Source organism: Neovison vison, chromosome 5 (genome assembly GCF_020171115.1).
Source record: "Neovison vison isolate M4711 chromosome 5, ASM_NN_V1, whole genome shotgun sequence".
Taxonomy (NCBI): Eukaryota; Metazoa; Chordata; class Mammalia; order Carnivora; family Mustelidae; genus Neogale; species Neogale vison.
Genome location: NC_058095.1, coordinates 7,397,938 through 7,423,410, shown reverse-complemented (window position 1 = coordinate 7,423,410; position 25,473 = coordinate 7,397,938). Strand labels below are relative to the sequence as shown.

At 57.7% G+C, this 25,473-nt stretch overlaps 1 protein-coding gene across 1 annotated transcript in view; it reads right to left on the bottom strand.

The window, feature by feature from the left end:
- SDK2 (sidekick cell adhesion molecule 2) overlaps positions 1–25,473 on the bottom strand; it is a 249,032-nt gene that overhangs the window by 70,695 nt on the left and 152,864 nt on the right. Inside the window, exons 4-12 of the mRNA XM_044247508.1 lie at positions 22,418–22,565; positions 16,900–17,033; positions 10,344–10,455; positions 8,215–8,405; positions 7,993–8,076; positions 6,062–6,256; positions 4,694–4,810; positions 2,799–2,966; positions 1,859–1,961 (exon numbers count right to left, since the gene is read on the bottom strand). Of these exons, the coding sequence (XP_044103443.1) occupies positions 1,859–1,961; positions 2,799–2,966; positions 4,694–4,810; positions 6,062–6,256; positions 7,993–8,076; positions 8,215–8,405; positions 10,344–10,455; positions 16,900–17,033; positions 22,418–22,565 (1,252 nt within the window). The remainder of the gene's footprint in view (positions 1–1,858; positions 1,962–2,798; positions 2,967–4,693; positions 4,811–6,061; positions 6,257–7,992; positions 8,077–8,214; positions 8,406–10,343; positions 10,456–16,899; positions 17,034–22,417; positions 22,566–25,473) is intronic.

The following is a 25,473-nucleotide window of genomic DNA, read 5'->3' as shown; positions in this document are numbered from 1 at the left end:
TTCCCATCTGTGGGTCCCTAAGGGCCCTTGGGAGGTGGGCTGTAGCTGTACTGCAAGGGGTCCCCGAATTCCTTTGCTCATTAGGAACTGCCTAGAGAATGACTAAAATACCAACTATTTTCCAAATGCCAGCTGGATGCTATTTTAATAAATAAAACAACAATTTAAAGCGTTGTTGAATTTATATATAATTATATATGAAATATGTAAATAACTATAAACTATATAAATAAATATAAAAAATTAACAAAACCTTTATTATTATAAGGTTTTCAATTAATAGGGGCTAAAATTACAGCTACCACTTAGGTATGGACCTGAGATACACAGCAATATTCTCTGGTGGTAGGGGGATGTGCAGAGTTCTCCTGGAGAACACTTTTATAGTTAAGATACATATATGTGTGTGTATATATATATATATATATATTTTTTTTTTTACAAAATTTACTAATCCGAGTCACAAGCATATTTTGTTTCTTGCATTGACAGTATTTTCATGACATCTATGTTAGGGCCCCGGCTTGCAAACTGGGGGCCCACAATGGATTCTCAAAGAATGGGTGTGGGTCTAAGTCTAGTATTCTTTTTTTTTTTAAATTAACATAGAATGTATTATTTGCTTCAGGGGTACAAGTCTGTGGGGTACAATCTTATACAATTCACAGCATTCGCGATCGCACAGTCTCCCCAGTGTCCATCACCCAGCCCCCCCATCCCTCCCCAGCCCCCCTTCAGCAACCCTCAGTTCATTTCCTGAGATTAAGAGTCTCCTATGGTTTGTCTCCCTCCCAATCCCATCTTGTTTCATTTTTCCCTCCCTAGTTCCCCCAACCCCCACCCTGCCTCTCAAATTCCTCATATCAGAGACATCATATGATGATTGTCTTTCTCTGATTGACTTATTTCGTTTAGCATAAAAGTCTAGTGTTCTTTATGCCAACCTTGGCTTCTCGGGGGCCCATTCGGTGTGGTCGTATAGACTGTTATATGCCCAATGGCCACCAGATGGCGCCTCAGGATGACGCTGCCTCCAGGGCCGTGGGGGCCAAGCCTCCCAGGTGGCACCCGCCGGCCCCTTCCAGCCAGTTGCTTTGGCAGTGATTTTGGCCATAAGACACAGAAGCAACATGGAGGGGATATTTGTTTCTAAGAAAGCAGTTAATTTTTTTGCTCAGCATCCCGGAGTTCAAGGGAGAGCCCGGAAGGGACCACTTTCTCCCGGTCTTAGTTCCCAAAGACCTTCCTGGGGTTGGCCCAGGTGTCTGCAGCCCAAGCTCAGGAGGGATTCTGGCTTTTAAACCCATCTTGGCTGCTGCTGTCCTATCTCCAGTGGCTTCCCTGGGGGGACCTGTTCCCTTCAAGCCAAGTAGCTCACCAAGGTCCCAGCTCCCAGGGTGGGTGGAGGGGTGGCCGTATTTTGGGGCGCTTTCCTCTCACATGTGTGTCCTGCCCTGGCCTATCTCTGCTCCCACGCCTGTTTACCCAGACCTGGCTGGTGTCCACTCGGGGGGGCAGAAGATCTAAGATCTGGGTCAAAGATTGGGGTAGAGTAAGGTCCCGTGTCATGGCAAGAACACCTCAGAGTGTCCATGTGTCACCAACCACAATGGCTCTTCCTTCGCGCCCCTCCCTCCTGCATCCCTCCCTCCTCCATTCTTCTGTATCACCACCCCCACCCCCCCAAACATGGCCCAGTTCAGTTCAAGCTAGCTCAGCCCTGCCCTAGCTCTGCAGGTGGTCCCCCCATGGCACGGCACGGCCCCACAGTCACACTTAACCTCCTTGGTGTCGACAGCTATCCCTGAAGCCGCCCTCCCCTCTAAACGCCCCCGTGGGGTCACAGCAGAAGGAGTACCTGATGGTCACTCGGGGGTCGTGGGTCACTCCACACACCATGGAGGCCTGGGTTCCCTTGATGACACTCTGGTCCTGGGGAGGCTTGGTGATGCGGGTCCGGGCTGCAAGACGGCAGGGACACAGGGTGGTGAGAAGGGGAGCAGACGCAGAGAAACAGGTGAGAGGCAGGTGTGTGGGGAAGTCGTCTTCAGGGACCCGGGCCCATGTGGCTGAAGGCCACGGGCAGGGGAAGGCAGACACAGCATGTGGACGGCTCTACCATGGGGGTCACCCAGAATGCTAAAGAGGATGACGCGGTTCCAGGGCCCTTGCATTCTTGGAAGCCACGTTCCAAGTGGGATCTCACTGAATCTTCCCCCAGAAACCCTTGGGAGGGATGAAGGAATGGAAATCGGAGACAATCAGCCGTGAGCGGTCCAGCCTGGGTAACAACAGGATCGTCTGATTCCCAGTCTGTGGCCTCGAGAGCCAGCCCACCGGTGCTCGGCCTCCCTGGGGGGCCCACGGTGCGGATCTTGGGTGGGGATCCCAGGCAGTACAATCTAACGGTGCAAGGGGCGTGAGAAGCTTCCCAAAAGCTGGGCTCAGCACCAGAGCATCCATGGTCAAGTCTGGCTGGTAGCCTGTCTGGGTAAATGGAACACGGCCATGGCGGCGGCGGCTTTTGATGAAAGAGACAAGTCAGCCGAGGGGCTGGGACCAAGGCTGTCTAGCCCACAAAGTCAAAAAGAGGGACTCTCTGGCCCTTCGTGTGGCACCGTCTACCGAGTCCTGGCCTTCCTGGTCCCTCTCCTCTGGATTCATCTGTCCCTGACCTTCTCAGATAGGGGCCTGGGGAGGCAGCCGTGGGGAGGAGGGGCGCTGGCAGCGAGAGCCCGTGCTCGGCACCCACACACCCACGTGCGGACGTGTCAGATGTCCCCGGTCTGCACACTCACCCCACACAACCAGGTCAGCCGAGGCTTCGTCGACCCCCCGAGAGTTGGTGGCCAAGCAGGTGTAGGTCCCGGCATCGGAGATGTGCGTGGGGCTGACGAGCAGACTGCCCGACTCCAGCAGCGTGAAGCGTGGCAGCTGGACCGAGCCGCTGGCCAGGATACGCTCCCCTGAGGGCGACACGGGGCGGGCTCAGAGCGCGCTCAGACTGCGACACGCAGCCCCTGGCTCTCCGAGACCCCCTAGCTCCTGCTCCCTGGGGGATCTGGGCAGGTGCTCTCAGGCCGACCCCGGCTTTAGAAATGCTGCGAGGGCCGGGCCAGGCTGGGGGCTGAGGTCCGGGGGGTTTCTCACACGGTGACGGGCACAAGGGCACTCGGTCACAGAGCCCGGGTCTCCTGGTGTCTCTCCACCCACCAGGCTGTCTGCCCTTCACCAGAGAAGGCCAGGGACTGTCTCCTGATGCAGCCAGGCACAGCTCTCGGAGACAGCTGGCATCGGGCTGGGGGGAGGGGGCAGACAGCTCTGACAAGGTGGTGACGGGCATCCCGCCGCAGGATGCTTCTCGAGGGTCACCTTCAGGAGAGCGGAAGAACGTGACGGGTGGGAGCAGCCAGGAGCGGAGGCAAGGTGGATGCGGACGGGGATGGGGACGGGGGCAGCTCTCCCTCCGTGGCGGGACCTGGGGAGGCCTGTTGCCTGGGGGAGGGGTATGGGGTCTGCCCCGTGCAGGAGCCTGGGAGTACAAGTTTGGGTGATTGTATCTATTGTATTCTTTTTTTTTTTTTTAAATATTTTGTTTATTTAGTTGAGAAAGGTGGCAGAGGAAAGAGCACAGAGGGAGAAGCAGGCCCCCCCCCCCCGAGCAGAGAGCCGGACATGGGACTCGATCCCAGGACCCTGAGATTATGACCTGAGCTGAAAGTAGATGCTTAACCAACTGAGGCACCCCGTCTGTACAGAGAGGCATCTCCACATGCAAGGCTACGGGTGTGTCTATCTGCACACACGGCCAAGAATAGCAAACTAGTGAGTGTGGGAGAAGAGGGTGATCGTGTCCAAACGAGTGCCTGGCTGGGCTTATGCTCATTACACAAGCACTTATCAAGCAATGACCCTGTGCCCGACCCTGTCCCAGGCCCTAGGGAGATGGCAGCGGACAAAGCTGAAATCCCTGACTCTGTGGGGCGTCAGGCACTAAGTGGCTGGGATAGGCAGTTTATCCTGTATATCAGGAGGTGGAAAAATAAAGCGGTGGTGGGGGAGGGTCGTGGGGGGGGGACCTGGGGGTTGGGGGCAGGGGAGTCCTGGGGAGAAGCTTCGTTGTAGCAGACTTGGAGGTGGGAGGGAATGACTGTGTGTGTGCATGCGTGTGTGTACACGGGGAGAGCCTGGAAGGCGAGTTTTTGAAACAGGGGTGGAGGAGGCACATGGAGCAGGACCATTTCGGCTGGGCTGGTGCAGGAGTCCTGAGCCCTCTGTGCCACCTGCAGGAGGGACAGCGCCCACCGGCACTCACGGCCACCACCACAATATGATCATCAAGCCGCTGTCATTCACTGAGCTTCACCGCTGCCCTTGTTCCATCCTCATGCCAGCCCTGGGTATGTGTACTATGGTCCTCAGTTTACAGATGGGGGCCCTGAGGCTTGGAGTGAGTCAATAATTCACCCCAGGTCACCAGTGTCAGAAGATGCAGAGCTGGCCCTTGAGCCCAGCAGGGTGGCATGGGGTGCATCCTGTGGTGTGAGAGATGGATGCCCTCCTGGTTGTGCAGTGCACGACCTTCACAACTGGACAAAGGGAACCCAACCTGGCTGGCTCCAGAATGGAGCTCTGAAGACTGCCCTAGAGGGTCACAGGGCCACAATGTCCAAAGGAGATCAGTCCCATCTACCTTTCTGCCAAGTGATGGCTGGCCGGGGCGCCCCCGAAGTCTCACAAGCCAGCACCACCGACATGCCATCGATCACTGTGCTGTCCAAGGGGCCCCTGGTGATGTTGGGGGCGATGCCTGCAGAAGGAGACAGAAGCCTCTTAGCTACACCATGGAGGAGGTCCCACAGCCAGAGGAACAGGTCCTCATCCTGCCCCTGCCACTCTGGCTGCTGTGGGTCCCCCCACAGACAAGGATGTGGATGTCCTGATGGGGCCCCAGCACTGGGAAAAAGCCCAGAAGGCCCGTGAGGGCTCCCTGTACCACCTGCCCTGTGGACGGCCCCAGGCTACGCTACTGCCGCAGCCCGGATTCTTAGGCCTCCATTTGGGGGAACTGAGGACCCCCAAGGGCAGCTCCCACCCTCCATTCCAAGAAAAACGGGATGTGTCCTTCATCGAATAGGACATGGAGGCTCCGGTTTCTTAAAAGAAAAAGTGGTTATGGCCAACAGAAGAACATGACCCACTTTTCACAAGGCTTGGCCCTGCAGAGTCTGCGGCCTGGCTGAGCCATGGCTCTTCAATGCTAAGTGTAATCTTCTGGCTTTGGGCTTGTCTTCCCTGGCCTGGCCCTCAGGGAACCGTCCGGTCAGATGTGCATGGGGAGAGCTCAGGGAGGGAAAAGCACCAGCTTCACTGGCTCCCATCAGAGGCAGCCCTTCTGCCCTCTCACCCTCTGCCCCACGGCTGCCCTGTTTGGGGACCTCTGTGGGTCTGGGTGATGAGCCAGGACGGACTCAAGGAGGCTCACGATCACAGGTCCTTTGGCTGCTGAGACAAAGAGCCCAGCGCCACTCTGCACGCACGCCGAGCTCGGCCGTCTACGGTGTGACGGATCACAGAGCAGACGGCGCTCACACGACCCCACGAAGAGAGCAGGAGAGCTCTCGTAACCACCCAGAGAGACCCAGAGAGGGCAGAAGGTCTGAAGTGGGGGCTGGAATTCAAGCTTGGGCCCCCCCTGGAGAAGTAAGCAAGTCTTCCCCATTGGGATGGGGCGGCTTCAGCCCTGCCTGGGAAGGCAGCGAACCACTGAGATGCCAGAGCCGGGAAGCCGGGGGCAGCCCAGATGCCAGAGCGGGGACTGTGGTTTCACGGCTGCTTCTCTCAAAGAGCCAGCGAAGTCGTCCTTGGCTCAGGGTTCTGGAGCACCAGACCTGGGCTGTGAAAACCGGGGGCGTAGCTGGCAGCAGCCAGCCAGGCTGCTGGGGGACGGTCTTCGGGGCATCCTCTGCCTGCTCGATGCCGCGTCTCTTTTCAAGAGGCTGCTGGCTTGGAGGAAAGCGGGGTCCTGGGGGGGACGGATGCAGGGGCAGGACCAACTTACTGGTGACGGCAAGGTAGGTGGAGGTCTGCACCTCGCCGGCTGCGTTGCGGGCAAAGCACTGGAACATGCCCGTGTCGTCGGGCACCAGCCCGCTGATCTGCAGTCCCCCGTCGCCGCGCTGCCGGAAGCGGCTCAGCCTCTCCACCTCGACCACGGCCGCGTCCTTGTACCAGGTAATGGAGGGCGGTGGTATGCCTGGGGGGAGAGATGGGGGCGCACGGTCAGCCCCCCTCTTGGCTCCCTCCCGCCCACCTCTGAGCCTAGAAATTGGTGGCCAGGGTGAGGGGAAGGGGGCGGGAAATCTCTGTGTGTCTTGGTTTCTAGAATCTTCTCAGAGGGGCTACTTAATGGTCTTGGAAGAGGTGGAAAATGCTCTTGGCATGGCATTTCTCAAGTTCTTTTTAATAGCAGGGGTTCCAAGAACATTTAGCTGGATTAGTTTAGCTTGGAAATGCTAGATTAGACAAATTAATTTTTTTTAACTGCCATTTAATTTAGCAGAGTTTGTGGTGTGTCCCAGAAACCTCCAACCAGGGCTTGGTTTCCCAGACCCAGTGACCACAGAATCCCCCATGTCAAGCAGCATGTGGAGGGGGCTAGGGATCCTGGGCGGCCCGCAGAGCCCCCTCCTACCTGGTCTTCAGAGGGAGGTGAACAGGGGCTCCCATCTCTCAGCTTTGCCCAAGTCACACACCATTGGCCTGGCATGGTTGCCCCGCAGGTACCCCCAACCTCCCCGCGCTCTCTCCCCAGGTCTCTGCTCAAAGGCGACTTCCCCAGAGCAGCTCCCACACTCCATTCAAAAGAGCACCCCAGCGCTTCAAGCCCCCTAGGCCTGGTTGCTTCTCCCTTCTCCTCCCCAGCCCCTCTCTAAGCTGACATCCCAGGATGCTGTATTTCACCGTTTCAGGGGGCACACTCTTCCACGTTGCAACATTTCTGCGATCGGGATGTGTCTTACTATTGAAAGCATGTCATAATTCCATTGACAGTCTTTTTTCTTTCTTAGTGGCACATAAAATCATGGGGCACCTCACCACCCATGGCATTTTCAGTGAAATGAAGTAAGTTATCTTTACTTGTCAGTTCGTCTGCCTTCCTCTTAAGAGTGTAAGTTTCATAACAGCAAGGATTTGGCTATTTGGTCCTGTCTGCATCTCCCCAGCCCAAGAGCAGTACCGGCACATTGGTAAAGCCTCCAAAAACTGTGTGTCAGGTGAATGAATGGAGCTTTGCCTTCCCCTGGTGCGGTCTCAGACGGGGAGTCCTCACCCACGCCTTCCACGGGGACTCTCATCCTGCCTAGGCCACGTCCTGTCTCTTTGCTCACCACCAGACCACGGGCTGTGCTGCACGCTCTCTACCTCCCATCTGACCGCCCCAGACTTCACCCCGGTTTCAGGCTGTCCTGTAGCTCAGTTGGGCCAGAAAGATGGAGGCTGGGGGTGGGGGGTGGGGAAAGGGGAAATTCTTCAGGACCTCGGATGAAGGGTGTTGTAAGTAGGAGAGAGTAGGGGAGGAAATGGAGCAAAATGGCCCAGAAACCAGGCGGAGCTCATGAGACTCATCTCAGGCAAGACGTCCCCAAGTTCTAGCAGTTCTGACATTACGGTAATTTGGCTTTGTCCACAACTCCCGAATTACGGGCAATTTCAGTCTGTCACCTATCCTGAAATTATGGTAATTTGGATTCATTTGTAGCCCTCAAGTTACGGTAACGTGGGTTGATTTCCCGTCCTGAGAGTGTGGTAATTTAGCCTGTTTGTTTCCTGGGGTGTCTGTTCACTACCAGGCTGACTCCCTGCTCAGTGACGCTGCCCGGAGAAGGAAGTGGAATTTAGAAAAGTTTGTGATGGAAACAGGAAGGGCTGGAGGTCCGGGGTTGGGGGTTGGGGGGTCCTTGTTCCCCTTGGACCCCACCACTGTGTTACCTTTGGCCCGGCAGGGAATGTCCACCACCTTCTCCATCTCTGCCGTGATGTGTCTCTCCGGCTCCTTGACAAACTGAGGTGGTTCTGCCAGAGGAAGGACCAGGGGAGGAACTCAGAACCATGCTCCTTTTGATACAGCCACTGCTCGGGTCACCTCTAAGAAGGCCCCACCCAGTCCTACGGTGGGTGGGTGGGGTCCCCAGTAGCCCTGCCCCATCTCACCCAGCACAGACAAGTAGGCCCCGCGGACGACGGCAGGCACGCTGCTGCTGCGCAGGACCACCTCGCACTCGTAGTAGCCGGCGTCGCTGCCCGTGGGGCTGGGGATGGTCAGCCGGCGGTTGTAGTCGCTGATGCCGCTCGACAGCGGAACCCCGTCTTTCTTCCAGATGATGTGCAGCTTGATCAGGGGCCTGGAGGGCGAGAGGAAAGCAGGTTCCCAGCCATGGGGACTTGGGAGAGGCTGGAAAGGCCAGGGCGGGGGTGGGTGGGAGGGCAGGCCAGGGTCCCAGCCCGCCTCTTCAAGGGGCAGCACTCTGGACCTCGGTTTCCTTGTCTCCAGAATGGGACAGCTGCACCCCTGTGCCGAGGCCGGGTGTTCCAACGCAGGGAGGCAGCTGGAGCCCAGCCCGGCACTAACTTGGTGCACGGGTCTCCGGAGGACAGGAGCCGCCTGGGCCGTGCCTCTCGCTCTTCTGCCCCCTGGCGCAGAGCCCTGTCCGAGCAGAGGCCGGAGGACGGCACAGCGTTAGAGGTGGGACGTGAGAGAAACACCCAAGGTTTGAAGAGGGAAAGGCAGGCAGCAGGACACACCTGCCCCTGCCTAGACAGAGGGCGAGTTGGGCACCCCCATCTCCGACCTCTCAAGAACCCCCAAGATTGGGTTTGTCCTGTTCCCATTTATTTTATTTTTATATATTTTTTTAAAGATTTTATTTATTTATTTGACAGAGAGAAATCACAAGTAGGCAGAGAGGCAGGCAGAGAGAGAGAGAGAGGAGGAAGCAGGCTCCCTGCTGAGCAGAGAGCCCAATGTGGGACTCGATCCCAGGACCCTGAGATCATGACCTGAGCCGAAGGCAGCGGCTTAACCCACTGAGCCACCCAGGCGCCCCTTATTTTTATATTTTTAAAGGATGGATTAAGAGTGAGAGCACATGCGTGAGCTCGAGCAGGGGTTGGGGGGCAGGCAGAGAGAGACTCTCCAGCAGACTCTGCAGCGAGTGTGGAGCCCAAGGCCGGCCTTGACCTCACGACCCTGAGATCACAACCTGAGCCGAAACCAAGTGCTGGATGTTTAACGGGATGCTTAAATGACTGAGCCACCCGGGCGCCCCGTGGCCTGCTCTCTTGTTTGGCACCTGGCGGACCCTCAAGGGGTCTGTGCTAGCTCCACAGGGGGTGCAGAGGGGTCCCATGGAAAAGGGTCCCAAGGTGGAGTAAGTGTGGGCCTTCCTGGCTTGGGGAGCATTAGGCAGGTTCTGGGCTGTGGGTCTTCTCTGCACCTTTAGCAAGCTCCACGCAAAGGCCTCTCCCACCCTTGCGGGGAACGCTGCTACAGGACCGCGGTCTGCGAATCTTCAACAGGAGGTGACCCTGGGGGCCTTGGTCTGACTCCCCACCTGTCCCATCCGACCACCTCTCCTGAGTGCTTATGAGGTGGGCTCAACACTCCACCTACACACCTTGCCGGGGAGGTGGGTGCTCAAATCATTCCCACTTTACAGTCGAGGAGACTGAGGCCCAGAGCACGGCAATGGGCCTGGGCCTCGGGTGGTGGCCTTTTTTATCGCCACCCTGCTGCTGGCCCGCTGGGTGGCCTCGGGCAGGTTGCTTGCCCTCTCTGGCCTTCAGGGTAGCTGTGGGAGGGACAGAAGTCGTGCGGGAAGCACAGCGCGGCACCCACATGTGACGACACCTCAGTTTCCCACGTGAGGGACGCGAGGGTCGTACGTGGCCAGGAAGGAGCTCCATTTGCACCCGACCCCAGGTCTGCCTTCCTGCCAAGGCCCCCCCACGCGCCATTGCCCAGCCCTGCGTCCCTGTCCTAGCTGCCTGTGCGCCAGGACCACACCTGACCTCCCAGCTCGCCCTCGCACCTGCACTGAGGTCTGCTGGCCTGTAACTTCCACTGCGGCCCAGTCTCTCCTTGAGGGCCACAGAGAACGAGCTAGCCGGTCCACGCGTCACCCCATCCTCCAGGGTCAACGCCCCACCTCCTTTCCTGGGTCCCCACGTGACACGTGCAGACCTCCCTGAACTCAGGCTGGTCCCTCTGGAGCCCCCAGGTCAGGAGCGTTGGCTGGAGTTCAGGGTGCAGGGGAGCAGGGAGAGGGGGACATACTACCCACCTGGCGTTGGCCACACACTCCAGGGTCACCTCTGAGGTCCCAGCCACCACGCTAGTGTTCTTGGGGGGAATGATGATGGTTGGGGCAATCGGGTCCGCAGGCCCCCCGACATCTGGGGAGAGATCAGGAGTTAGTTGGAGACAGAGGGCAGAAATGCCATCTCTGCTTGGTAGACCTTGGTCCTTGTGGAGTGGGGCAGGTGACCACGAGACCACAGGGCAGCCGCCCAAGCAGCAGGACCCTGGGGTCCCTGTCACCTCTCCTCCTCCCTCTGGTCATGGGCTCCCATGGTATCCAGTGAATGCCCACTGGAGACCTCCGGGGCCCTCCCCACCTTCCTGTCACACAGCGTACCGTCCCCCTGAGCCCCTTCTCCTGTCTGTGCCTTCAAAATCCTTCCCTCCATCCATATTTCTCTTGTGACCTTACTTCTTCTCTGGCCCCCTTTTCCACCTGAATGCACACTCCCTATATTGGGTTGAACAGTAACCCCCCAATTCACGTCCACGGCAGCTGTGGATGCGACCTCGGGAAACAGAGTCTTGCAGGGGTGATCAAGTCAAGAGGAGGTCCTTATGGATCTGGGTGGGCCCTAAGGCCGCTAGCACGTGTCCTCACGAGAGGAGTGGAATAGAGACCCAGACACATGGATACCCAAGGGAGAAGGCCGGGTGCACGCGGAGGCAGAGACCTGGAGTGAAGCATCCCCAAGGCAAGGAATGAAAGAAGTGGCAGCCACTGCTAAAAGCTGGGAGGCGAAAACAGAGTCTCCCCCAGAGCCTTCAGGGAGCGCGCAGGCCCGCCGATATCTCAACGTCAGACGTCCGGCCTCTAAAACTGTCCGAGAGTCCATTTCTGTTGTTACAAGCCCCGCAGTGTGTAGGACGTTGTGACAGCAGCCCAAGGAAGCTAATACGTTCTCTGCGGCAGGAACCTCACAGAGCCTTGCTTTTGGGCAGAATTAGATCTCCTCCGAATTCGTATGTTGAAGCCCTAACCACTGTCCCCCAGCATGTGACTGTATTTGGAGATGGGGTCTTTCGTCAGTCATCGGCTTGAAGGAGGTCATAAGGCTGAGGCCTTAATCCAGCAGGGCTGCTGCCCTGATCAGAAGAGAAAGAGACCCCAGAGCTCTGTCTCTGCCCCTCGAGGACACAGCGAGAAGGCGGCTGTCTGCAAGCCAGGAGGGGGGGCCTCAGCGCAACCCAACCATGCTGGTCCCTTGACCTTGGATTTCCCGAACTGCGAGAGGTCACCGCCTGGGCTGAAGCCCCAGCTGGGGAACCTGTGATGAGCAAAGGCAGTCTTGCTCACGCCCCCTCCAGCAGCAGAGACATGCCCGGCACACAGTAGGGGCGCACGCATATTTGTTCGGCGAAGACGCGAACGGACCCAGAGCTATCCCTGCGCCACCTCGGGGTTGGTGATTGAAATGCAAGAGAACGTACTGCGAGCGGGCTTTCTAAACACGCCACAAGGCCGTACCCTGAACTCTTCTACCGGAGGGAGTAGCTTTGCTTTTTGCCTTGAGTTCTTTAAGAAGTGGCCCGGCTCTTGGTGGGTCAGCACAGGTCCAATATTGGCAGAAACTCCCACATTCTCCACGCACCTGCTCCAGGGCTTCTGGAAGAACCACCACGTAGGGCTTTTTCTCTCCCGAAAACCCACCCAGTTGCCTCCTTCCCGTGAGGTTCCGGAAGCAGCCGACTGTAATGACCTGCACAGCCCTGGGCGGGCGGGGATGGGGGACAGTGCCAGGACGTCCTTTATGGGGGGGAGTGTATCACGGCCCCACTGCCACCCTGGGCCACCCCGCTCTGCCTTGGGCAGGTTTTCCTGCCTGGACTCCAGACTTGGCTAGAAAAGGGAATAAAATGTAAAAAATAAGGTAAAATGAAGAGGGAAGAAAGGAAGCATATAAAGCAAAATAATTGCAACAATATAAAAGCCTCATGTAGGTGCCATAAAGAGTGATCGGATTGAAAGCTGCTGATATAGCTAAATCCATAAAAGTGTGCTCTAAGTTGTTTATTACATGCTGGGGCTCGCAGGTACCACGGCCCAGATTAATGGGGCAGGAGGAGGAGACAGACAGTTAGAGCCCAAGCGATGCGTCCCACTGCGGAGCCAGGTAAGCAGAGCCCTCGGAGTTTAAAGGTGAGAGGGGCATCCCAGAGCCTCAGGGCGGCTCCTCGGGTGGGGTGGGGGGGAGACAGACATCCACCGGGGACCCTGGGGATCATGCCTCCGTCCTGGCAGGGGAGGGACCAGCCACAGCTGGAGACCCCTGGACCCAGCAAAGCAGAGCTGGGAGGGTCAGGAGGACCTGGTTCAAAACCTTGTTCCACCCCAGCCATCGGGGGTGGGGGGCAGGGAGGGGGGTGCGGGGAGCCTCAGCGGGGTCTTGATTTTTCTCCAAGGCAATATGGGAACAAAAATGACCCTATCACAGGGTTCTGTGAGTTCAGCCCCTCGCTCAACAGATCTTTGCTGGGGGAGGGCTCTGTTCCTGCCACACTGTGCTGGGCACCAGGGATCCCCCACTAAGGGAGATGGGCAGGGGTCTGTCCTCATGAGACGCGTGGTCTGGATCTCAGATCAGTGCTTAGACATTCATCGGATCAGAGCCGGTAGGATGGCTGCTGGGAAGAAGGGCCCCGGTGGGGGCGGCCAAGCTGTCCGGGGGGGAATGCGCAGTACTGGGCGCGGAGTCGGTACCCCTCCTGGGATGGACCGGCCTATGCTGGGGGACAGCATCCTTGTCTCCCTCCCCCCACCTGCCCAAACCACGTAATGGACCCAGAGGCTACCAGGAGGCGAAAGGTGCAGACCCTCCAGGACCTTCTGACTGAGGGTAAGAGGTCCCATCCATCCGGCCCCTTCCCCGCACTCTGCTGAACCTGCCTGCTCCCTCACCATGATGGCCACCGGCCACCGGTCATTATCATCATCCAGAATTTATAGACAAGAAAGCTGAGAAAGCCGGAGACATTAAGCAGTTTACTTCCCAGTGACAGTCACTAATGAGGGACAAATCAGGAATGCGACCAGGTCTCCGGGGCTGCAAACGTGTGCTATTAACCACTCCCCAAATCATCTCTCTGGCTCAGTCCTTGCTCGGGTGCAGAGGGAAACGAATCTCCCTTTTGGCCTCTGTCTGCTCTGCCGGAAGTTGTCTGAACATACCTCTGAGCTCCACTCGGCCTTTACCCCCAGCTCCTGGCTGCCACGGGCGTCCCTGGTCCCTCTCTCCTAGCTCCCAGGCATGCATTCTCCTTCCCCTGTCACCCGTCACCTCCTAGTTGCAAGTCCCCTTTTCTCCACCCTGATTCTCTTTGACCGCTCTGGGCATGTAGCTCTGTGGACCTCCTTTCCGGAGCCTCCAGGAACCCCCACCTGCACTGTGCTTCACACGGCGCTCCCTTTCTCTGGTCCCCAGAAGTAAAGAAGCCAACGGCCCTTGTCGCTCCCACCCCTACGCCCGGTTCCCTGGCTCCCCCTGGCCTCACCAGCTCCCCACTCGGGAGTGGTGTGAAGGCAGAGATGGACAGCTTGGGGTGGACCGGGGATGTCAAGACGGCCCTGGGTGGCACGGACTTGGCCTCAAGCAGAACACACCTTGCTGACAGGTACTCTCTGCAGGCCCCCCCCCCCCCCCCCGCACAGCTAGCAGTTCCTTGCCCGCTAGCTCTTCGGATGCACCGGGGCTCTCCACACAGGCAAAGTTGGATCCTGCTGCCCCGGGATGATTCTGATAATGGGCATCAGGAGGGACACCGCTGTGCTGCATTCGCCCCGGGTCACCTCCTCGAATAGTCCCAAGTACACTTTGCCAGAGACACCAGGAAACAGAAGCTCAAGGACCACAGGACTCACCTGGGCCACAGGTCAAGTGCGTGTGTGTGTGCGGGGGGCTGTGGGGCGTGCGCAGGGAGCTAAGCTCTCCTGGGCAGACATCGACACGGGGGCCGCGAACCACAGGTGGCTAGGAGCTCTTGAAATGTGACTGGCGCCCCTTTGATTGAACGGGATTTAATTTGATCTAATTTACATTTAATTAAAAACAGATCCCCAAATCAGCTATTAGAACACTTTTAAGTATGTGTAGAACAACTCGGGTATCCACCACCACCTTTCCAGCCGTAAATCTGATGACGTTTCGATGCAGATCACGTATTTCAGAGGAGAACTCAGCAGCCCAAAGATGTGCTCAGAGCATGAAACGCACAGAGATTTCAGAGACTCAGTAGGAAAGAGAAGCCCAGCGTCAAGGACCTCGTTAATATTTTCTGTCGATTGTATGTGAAAATGGTAATGTTTTGGATATGTTGGGGCAAATAAAACACATTAATAAAATTAATTTCCCGTTGCCTTTTCCTTTTTTAAAAACGAGGTGACTGGCAAATTGTAAATTACTCCTGTGGCTCCCATGTGTTTCCATCGGACAGAGCAGCTCTAATTCCTGCGTGTGGGGCCACGGTCCAGGGTTGACAGTCTGTGTGAGGTCACCAGGGTGACCTCTGGGCAGGGATCTGCTCCCAGCTCCCGGGGTGGGGGGCACTGGCCTTGTTCTTAACTTCTCCATTTCTGAAGAGCAGGGGCATCCCTCCACCTACCCGCCCCAGGGCCTCTAAGAAAGTGTCCCCCGGGACAGAGGAGGGCTGAAGGGGTGAGGAGGGGGAGCAGAGGGAGGGGCCGGGCTCCCCGAGATCAGCGAGGGCGGTTGGTGGTGGGTGAAGTGGCAGTCGCTCTTGGTAAATTAGCTGGCAGGCAGGCTGCGGGATTTGTGTCGGTGACATGAACAGGGTTTTGAAGTGCAATCACTCGTGGGAGGAGAAATTAGCTGAAAATCAGCTGATGCTGCTCTTAATCCAGTACAAATCGCCACGTGAGAGCAGACGGTGAGGGTGATGCGGTGGGGGAAACAGACAACCGGGGGAGGCTTGGGCGGATACGGGGGTCCGGAAGGGTCCCTCGGGCCAGATGCAGGGCTGGGGTGGGAGCGGCGATGGAGCAAAGAGTGAAGGACATCCAGAGTCTGCCCGCAGAGCCACGGGCTTAAGGCCCGAGAGGAGGAGGTTGGGTGTTGGGGGAGAAGCACAGAGTGGGGGACTCCAGCCTCTGGTCCCAGAGGAAACTGAGTCATCCAGGAAGACACCTGGCTTGACTCAGACTGTGAACACTGCCTCTTCCCCAATGACTGAATTCTATTACTCTAGGTATTCTGATCACTGGAGAATATATGGGGAGAACCATCTCCCCCTGATGATTAAGTTCCCTTGAAACAGCAGCCCCACATCATGGCTGGGCCCCAGGCTATGGGGACCAAACCAAGACCCTAGCCCAGATCAATATCAGACGGTATACATGTGACCCCGATGGGGGGGAGGAACCCCGCTCTGTGCATTCAGGTGTCCTTTTAGGCCGACTGGAAGCTGGGGCCAGAGAAGGAGAGAATTCCAGGAATATGGGAAGAGGTTCTGCTGGTGCACAGAAGACCCAGGAATGGACATGGTAGGGCTCTGGACTGTTCTGGGCCTTCCAGACACTGGCAGACAGAGGCAGGATCAGGATCAGGACACAGGAAGGCCTCATGCAGACCCACACCCGCCTCCTGCTGCCGGTGGCTCTGTCCCCACGAGACCATGGATGATAAATGAGACTTGCTTTTGGAGCAGGAGTGGTACAGATGTGGAGGGACGTGAACATCTGGCTCCCCCAGCTTGTGTGGTTGTTCGGCTGCTGCGGCAAGCTCTGGTCCTACGTACTCGGTGCTTCCAGGCCTGGGCCGGCTGCCGGAGCCACCCCACCCGCCTTCTCTCTCCCAAGGACGGAGCGCAGAGGGAGGAGGGGTCCAGGCTGGTTGGTGAGAATCAGGCCAGGGAGGGCGCCCCAGCATTTCCATCAGGGACCAGACCCCTGCCTTCAGTCTCCGCTGGACAAATCTCTGTCTGCCAAAGGAGACCCAAGGAACCACCCCTTTGCCTCTGCTGCTGCGGAGAGCTGAATCTCTTCCAGGGCGCTGGGTGGGCTCTAGATGGGCAGAGAGACATTTTCAGGCAGGAGCCTGGGCAGAGGGCCTGTTCCCATGAGTGGAGATGGCCTGGCTCCGAGGAGTGCTTTGTATGGACCAGCGGAGCAGAAGCTGTGACAGGGGTTCTCTCCTAACGAGCTCTCCGTCTCCTGCACGAGCTCCCCATCGGCACCGGAGCCCCGGAAGCAGCCGTAAGCCACACACGCACACTCTCCCCTGCATCTCATGTCCTCCCCGGGCCCCCAGCAGCCCTGCTGACAGCCAGCTCGGAGTCCCTTCCCCTGATGCAGGATCTCAGCTTTGTCACGGGGACCGGATCTGGCGCTCGGCTCCCTCCTTGCTTCCACTCCCCGCGCTCCCAGTGCTGGGGCTCTGCCTCCAATTCCTCAGGGCCCCTCCGCTGCCCTGCTCTAGCCTCCGCACTCCGCCACCATTCCATCTTCCCAACGACCCCCTGGAGCCCCGTTCCCAAGATTTAATGACGCGTTCCTCCATCCGTCCCGGGCCTGGCCGCTTACTTACTCTCCACGGCGAGAGTGATAGGCTGGCTGGTCTTGTTATCCCCGTTCTTGTCATTAACAGCCTGCACGTAGTAGCGGCCTGCGTCGGGAGCCACCGTCGACAGGATGACGAGGGTGTTCTCCAGGGTGATGGCTCTGTGCAGAGGAAAGGGATCTGTCACATGGGGGGCCTGGGGGCTCTGAGCATTGGAGGATGGGCGTGGGGACAAGAAGCCGGAGGCCCCTGGAGCCCCTCCTCCAGCCCCACTCCCGGGACCACTCATGGCCTCAACTCTAGCATGACTCTTTGCAGAGGATCCCAACATGCTGTCGGTGCCGGGGTCAGACCCAAACCCAGCACGGGCACAGAGGTCCGAGACCATCCCCGGGAGGCTTCCCGGCCCCCACCCCATGCCTGGTCCCGGGCGTCCGAGCCCCCATGGCCTTCCGTTCTTTCCTTCGTCACAGCTTCGATGCTGAGGGTGACCCTCTCTGCACCAGGAGGGTCCAGCACCAAAGAAATCCATTCAGTGGACATGAACAAGGAACGAATGAGGAGGGATGGTCATGAATTTAGAGATGAGCAGGATCATTCCAGAATCGATGTCTTAACCTAATCCTACATTTGTTGGGATTGATCCCAAAGCCATAAATGGCCTGTAACACCAAAGACGGGGTTTCCTCTGGCCCCCCCAGACCCCTCTTGGGCTGTCAGGTGCTCTCTTCCCAAAGCCAGTCAACAAAAATGAGACTGTTGCGGGCTGAAGAGGAAGAAGGACAGCTAGGCAGTGGGGTGCAGTCCTTCTGCTGGGGTCCCACCATGCAGCCCCGCAGCACCTGGTCTGCAGGCAGGGAAAGGGGCCGGTCCAGGCGGGAAGCTGGGACCCCCATCTGATGTGGGGGAGACAGCACCAGGAGCACTGCCCACGCCCCCTCTGCCTGCGCCACCCCCCCACCCCCCGCCCCCGGTTCTCTCCATGACAAACAAAACCATTAGTTTGTCAAGTCTAGCTCGGATTTTAATGTGATGTACCCGAGACAGCTGTTAAACATCCTTAATGTTAGTTTAACAAGGACAGACCCAGTTGAATTCTTTGCAAATTTTCCCATTAGGTGAATGTTACAGAGTTTTAAACAGGCTTTCAAATAAACATCCCCACTAATGCCTCTCTAGCTGGGCCATGCTGGTGTCCCCTCTCTCCTGGTTCTGGAAAGTTCCTGGGCTGAGTCTCATAATGCCAGCGGAGCTCTGGGAAGTAGGGAGGGGAAAGCCCTCCCGCCCCAATTCTTGGGGACCCTAACAGTACCCATTTTTTTTTCCCCTGGAGGAAAACCACCCTCCAGTTAATGAGCTGATAGGAAGTTCAGATAACACCAGGCTAAAATATTTTAAAAGTGACAAGCTGGGACAGGAACAGGGACCATTTCCCTCCCTGGAAGTCTCCTGCCGAGGTCCTGGTCCTTTAGTGTAGCTTGTGGGCCAGGCCAGGGTTGGGGAGGGGACTAACGTGATGAGCGGCAGTGTCCCTGGACCACTTGAAGGGAGCTCCCCTACCTCTCCTGGCACTGTGGCCCTGGAGGAGTGGCTGAAGGAAGTTTCTGGAAGCTGGGCGCACTGGGCGCGGCCAGGTCACACTCCCCGGGCACCTGCCTACCCTGAGGTCCCTCTGGCTTCCAGGGAGGGCTCCCATATCCAAGGCTTTCCCTCCTTGACCAGGAAGACCCACCTCACCCCCTAATCTCTGCTTTTGCTCTATGTGGTCTCCATTATGAAGGATTCTTCTAGGTCAGTGGTTCTCAACCGGGGGTGGCTTCACCCTGCAGGGGACACTGGACAATGTCCAGACACATGCTGGTGTCACAGCTGTGGGGCTGTGATAGGAACTAGCGGGTAGAGGTCAGGGATGCTGCTAAGGGTCCTACGACGCACTGTACCACCCACACAACGGTTTTTCAGGCCCCAAGTGGGGTCTGGGCCGTGGTGGAGATGCCCCGTTCCAGGTGGGAGGGCACAGCGGGGGGCAGTTCATCCCTGCTTCAGGCTCCCCTTCCGGTGAGACGCGCAAGCAGCCGGGAAGCCGGGTGGGGGTGTGGGGCTGGGCTGGTGGGATACGGCAGAAGCTGTATGTCCATCTTCAGGCTCGGACCCTGAGGGCTCCTGTGTGACTCCTAGGTTCTCCCCTCAGTCGGAACAGGGCTGAGGACAGCTGAGCCCCTATCAGCTGGGCCCTCGAATGACTGTGGAGGAGCGTCCCTCTCCTCCCTTGCCTCTGCTGGGACTTCAAATGAGCTAAGCCCCCAGGATCTGGGGGTCTGTCCCTGCAGTTGGCGTTGCCTTGACTCGCACTACGGGCAAGGAGAACACTCTAGATCGGGGCCCTCAGGGCCAGGGCTGGAGCTCCGAACGTGGCAGAGGGACTGGAAGCCCTCACGGCCTTTGACCCGCCCTCCCCCTGCCCTCAGCAGGTGGCTGAGGAAGGTCCCTGGACTTCCCGCCTTCTGCAGCATGACCACCCCCTCGATAGATGGTTCTGGAATGACCCCGAACCTCACTTGCCAAGGGCACAGAGCTGTTCCTGGCACTCAGAGGGCCTTCTGGCCTCCTGCACCCCAGACTCACTCAACTCTGAAGGAAGCTGCTGGAATTTGCACAGGGCACGGAGGTCAGGGTTCGGCTCTCAGGCAGGGACGGGTTTCTGTTCCCCAGCCACACTCTTCAGGCGCCAACGGACTCGATTTTTCCCACTTCTATCGCTGGCCCAGCTCCCACCCCGCCTTCCATCCCTCTTCCTACTAAGCCATACCTTTCCTTCCCCTCGGGTCCACGGGGGCCTGTTGGTAATTTAATTAAGAATAAAAGAAATCGTCGTAGAACCTGCCCGAAGCCCCCAGCATGGGTCTTTGCGGGGCGTCCTGTCTCCTTTCCAACAGGGAGCACCAGGGCGCCAGCGAAGTGTGGCTAATCGGCGTCCCTGCCCCGGCAGCGAGGGGGCCCTGCGGAGACAGCAGCTGCCGCGGGCGCCCCGCACGCCCCTCTGGCCGACGGTGCGCAGCAGATACGAATCTCCGGCAAACAGACGCCGGGGAATTTGCTTCCAGGGACCTCTCCTCTACGCCAGGAATATTAATCCGCTGTAACTGCTGAGATACTATCTCTACAGCCCTCCTTCGTGTGCTTGGCTGGAGCCCCGCAGCGGGCGGGAAGGCGGCGGGTGTGACCATGAAGGCGGCATGTGTCTGCGCGCCAAGACACTCTGTCCCGGCGCCAGAGGCTGTTGGGAACGGGGAGGGGGTGAGGACGGAGGGTGGGAGGGAGAAGAGTGGGTGGCATGGTGTGAGGCGAGGGGCGATGGGAGCGAGGGCGGAGAGAGGCTCTCATCCGCCACAGCGGACGCTGGAGAGACGCGCCCACGAGCCCTCCGGCGGCTGCGGCGCCTGCTGTGACCTGTCACAGTGCTGCTCTGGTCCCCCAGTCTGGATGCCGTCTCAGCATCCTTCTCAACACAGCCTGCCCGGCGGCCTCGGCCCGCTGACCGGCCTGCGGGCTGCCATCACGGCACACCTGGAGCTGAGCGAGAACCTCAGAGAAGGGGCCAGGGAGGGCTGGGGACACGCGTGTTTGCAGGTGTCTCGGCACCTGTGTGGAGGAGCACCACCCTCCCCTTGTGCAGTTCAGCCTCACTGTCTGTGTGAAGGGTAAATCACGTTCTGCTGGCTTTACTGACCCTTAAGGAGGCGTGAGGAAGCCTGAGCCTCCTACAGCAGGAATCTGTCCACCCGCCTGTTAACCTGGGGGGGCGGAAGGAGGACCCCGGTGCTCCCCCAGCTCTGAAGCCACACCCTTTGCCATGTGACTGTGTGGGTCTTGCCACTCAAGAGGCACAGTGCATCCCCCTGCTTCTGGAGGCTGAGTCCTACCATGTGACTCACTTCAACCACCGGGATGTTAGCAGAAGCTTGGCAAATCCATGTTTCTGCTCCCTCCCTACTCCTCTGCAACTTCTAGAAGCCGGGGGCTAGCTGGCTGGGGGATGGGACACGTGGAGCAGAGCCCAGGGTTAATCTGACCCGCCAATCCGACCCCAGACGAGTCAGGGAGGCCGAGCCAAGTTCCCCCAATCTGCACATTCAGAGGACACAGAAATGCTCCCTGCCTTGGGCCCCTGGGACCTTTTGTTATGCAGCATTTCTGTGTCTGTGGGTAACGGACATATTCTGGGAGAGCGGTTCTCAATTGTGGCTGCATATCAGGGTCTCTGGGGGGCTACGTGCGAGGGTACACCCCATGTCAACAAACCAGAAGGTGCAGGGCTAGGATCTAAAGATCAACTCGTTTTAAATCGTCCAAAACAATTTTAACAGGTAACCGGGTTGAGAATCACTGTACCAGGACCAATTCTCTGCACGCACAATCACTTTATCCTTCTTCTCTCCTTGTCTGGGTCCCTGTCGTCATACAATTTCCATGCAAGACAGAACGAAGGACCCTGACTCTGGATTCGGGGAGCCTGGAACCAGCTGTGTGAGACCCGGCCACGTAGCTCAGCTCCGGGGGGTTCTCCCGTCCAGAAAGCAGAGTCAAAGCCAGCCGCCTCACAGGACTGCGGTGCGGGCCATTCCTCCTGCGGGTGCGAGCTGGGCGCGCGCTCCGGGGACTGAAAGGGGAACGAGACACAGTGTCTCGTGCAGGGAGGTACATGCCCATCTAGGAGAGGATGGCGTGTGTAGTGTGCTCAGCCCAGGTTCGAGGACACAGCGGCCACTTAATGAGCGACAGCCACCGTTTGAGCTGGGAGGCTACCATGCTATCCTTCTAAGGCCTCTCTCAGCCCAAGGGCAAGCACTGTCCATCTTGGCTCCCACTTCCCATAGACGAGGAGGGGTTCCGCCCACAGCTGACCTGTGGCCTGCGGGGACCAGGACAAAGGTGGTCTTTCTTGTTTTCTGGGAGCAGGGGGAGAGCTGGAGTCCAAAAGGGCCTAGGTTGGCTCCGGACCCCGAGGCGGAATCAGGAGGGCCGGGAGTGTCCCTGGAGGAAACGCTTTGCCCCCCGCACCCTGTGAAGGTGTTGGCTCCACAGCAACTGCCCCCCCTGCCTGGCTGCTACAACCCACGCCCTGGGCCACACAGAGGGGTCCTTGTTACTGCTGAAAGGGCCATGTGTTTCTCTCCCTGCCGGGGCCTCCCCTGGCCTCCCCTCCTCCCGGCAGCCAAAACACACACAGCCACACCCGCACCCCACACAGGAAGCAGCTGGGCGGCCACCCTGCCGGGGACACGCCAGCGCCCTCCTGCAGATGGGCATGGCTTCTGTCGCTGTCTGTTGGGGGTTTAAGTGCTTTGGGAAGCTGCTGAGAGGGGGGCCAACGCCCTGGGGTTCCCCAGGAAAGCCACCGAGCTGTTGCGTCCCAAGTCTTCACACGGGTGTTCCCCGAAAGCCCCTCCTTGTAAGCCACCCTCCTCTGGTCATCGGGGAGGTCCCAGATCCCCTCCCCACCAGGGCGAGCCTGCCGGGTCCCCCCTCCAGGGCAGGGCCTCACATGCGACTGCTGGGCGGGATCTTGCGGCCGTCCCGGAACCAGGTCACCTGTGGCCGTGGGAAGCTGGCGATGCGTGGGGCGCGGATGACAGCTGCTTCTCCGTGGGAGACACTCTGGTGCTTCTCGCCTTCCTCAAAGCTCCCCATGTCTGCAGGAGGGAAGAGAGGATGTGGGGGTCAGACTGCCCAGCTCCTGGGCTGGACCTGGCGGGGGCAGGATGACCGCGGGGAAGGAAGCCGCCGGGCTCAGACCACCCACCTGACCCCATCACCCCACCCTAGAAGCCCATCATTAGGAAACATCCCTCTTTGAGCTTTTTGGGTCTATATCCATATCTGTGAACTGATCAATTCATCCTGCAACCATGAAGAGTCTGGTCATTATTTCACACATTTTACAAAGGGAAAAACTGCCCAGACGGGCTCAGAGAGATTCCTTGACTTGTCCAAGGGCACGTGGCTAGGAAGGGGCAGAGCCAGGATTTGAACTCAGATCTGCATCTGGAAGGGCGGTTGGGGTTTCAGCGTGACGTGAAGGGCCTATCACGGGGCTGATGGGGCTGGTGTGCTAGGTTCTTGGTGGAGGCAAGGCTGGGTACACTGCAGAGGATGGGGTCTTGGATGCTCATGGAGAAAGGAGGTGATTTCCCTCCTCTGCCTTGGGTGGGAGGCCCATGCATGTGTGAATGGAAACACCATATTGCTCTTTTAAAAACATGCCTACCCTGCTGGCAGATAAGCAGGGAACATTTCTCCCAGCTCTGGTGTGTCAGCCAGAAGGGGAAGAGAGCAGCAGAGAAGCAGAATAGAGTGACTTCTGGTCGCCCACCTGGCTGCTGGAACCGCGGTAGGGTTTGATTCTGGTAGCAGAGGGCTACACTGGGGTACGGGAAGGGGTGTCTCTGCTGAACGTCAGGACTTTTGAACATGAATGCACATCCTTGCTGCTCAAAGTATGGTCCGTGGGCCGGCAGCCTGGGCGCCCCTGGGAAGCTGCTAGAAATGCAGAGTCTCAAGGCCTACCCCGGACCTACTGAATCAGAACGGGCATCGTCACCAGACCCCCGGTGAAGGGCATGGTCCACATTCAAGTGTGAGAAGCATCATGGTCCCCAGCTTGGCCATTAGAAAAAGTGCTGATGCCAAGTTCAAGAACTCACCAGCAGATTTCTGTTTCCACTGGTACGGTGTGTGAACTGACCATCAGCATTTCCATGTGCAATCAGGTTCTGACCACCGAACACTGAGCTGCATGTCCCCATGGCCCACTGTCCCCTCCCCCGCCCACGGGGCCATGTTCCAAGCCACCTGGTCTCCTGCTGCTTTGACTGTTATTTCCCAACCCCTCGAACACCGCTGCCTCTTTTCCCTCTCCTTCAACCAGGTATCCCCCAGGCTGGCTAAGCCTCCGAACCCCCTGAGGGGCCTTTAAGGTCCCCCAAGGGGCGAATGGGACACAGGTGTGGGTATTTCTGAAGCAGCTCAGGTAGTTCTAACATGAGCCAAGGTTGAGAATGACCAGCTGGGCTCAAGCTAGTGGCTCTTAACAGTGGGTCTCAGAATCCCCTGGGAACTCGGTAAGCCCATAGTTGTCCCCACCCTTCCCTCCTCCCCAGGACATGGAAAGGCCCTGCTTTGAAGCACCCAGATCTCTGAATGCTTAATTCACTCTCTCCAGGACGCTGCTGCACGCCAAAGTTTGAGAACCACACGCCCATCCTCTCCTTTTCCAAAGTCCTGGGTTCGGTTCTCCTCCTGCCACACTGCCTCCCCTCCTCTGATGATGTTGATCTCAGCCCCTCTACAAAGACTCTCCTATCTGCTCTGGCTCTTCTCTGAGCTCCAAAACCCAACACTTGGTGCCCAACAGAGATGTTGGCCTTTCATATCTCCTTCTCGCGATCTTCTGTGAATAGCTCCTTCCTGCTCCTGCCCTGGAGCCTTCTGTGGTGCTGTGCTTCCTTCCTTGTCCTGACAAAGTCCTCTGATTCCTCCTCTGGGTAACCCCTCTCATTCACCAAGCCCTCTGACCCCAGTTCCCACAGGCCCACCACCAAGCGATCCCCGTCACTCCAGCTGCTCTGACCACCCCCCACAACAAGGTCTCCATAGGCTCCCCCAACCCATCATCTCTCACGCTCTTCCTAATTATTTTTTTCTGGACATATCGCTGACTTGCTCAGAAACTTTGGGATCTCCTCACTGTCCCAGGAAAGTCTAAATCCCCTTGCTTGATTCGAGTTCCCTCCCTAATCTGACCCCAGTCAACCTTTCCCATCTTAATGCCCACACCACATCATGTGCCCTCCTGCCATGCTGAATTACTTATACCCTGCTTCTCATGCAGGCTTGAGAAGCCTGCGGGGCCCCTGCCTAGAATGTCACCAGAACAAGCCATGATTCACCAAGATGCCGCGAGTCAATGGCATCTCAGAGGGATCCAGCCAATTAAGGATCTCAAGAAAGAGAACGCACCGTTGGCATCCTTACTCTACACTCGGCAGGCAGTAAATGTAATGGTAATGGCTTTGGAGTCACTGAGACTTGAGTTCAAAACCTACTTCTGGGGGCGCCTGGGTGGCTCAGTGGGTTAAAGCCTCTGCCTTCAGCTCGGGTCATGATCCCAGGGTCCTGGGATCGAGCCCCATATTGGGCTCTCTGCTAGGCAGGGAGCCTACTTCCCTTCCTCTCTCTGCCTACTTGTGATCTCTCTCTCTGTCAAATAAATAAATAAATAAAGTCAAAAAAAACAAAAAACAAAAAACACCTACTTCTGCCACTTATCAGGCACGACCCTGGGCAAAATTTTGACCTTGCTGAGCCTTAACGTCCTCTTCTGCAAAACACAATTATGAAGAGTCCCTTCCTCATAGGTTGTAGTCAGGATCACATGAGATACTACGTGTGTGTCAGGATCTTTCCAAAGATGTGTGTCTTTCCAAAGATGGCGGCATCAATATTTGTCTCCCATCCAACATGTTCTTCTTACAAAGGTGCTGGAGTTTATGGTATATCATGTTCAAGGCTAGGTCATCAAAAGGATGCAGCTTCCCCTTG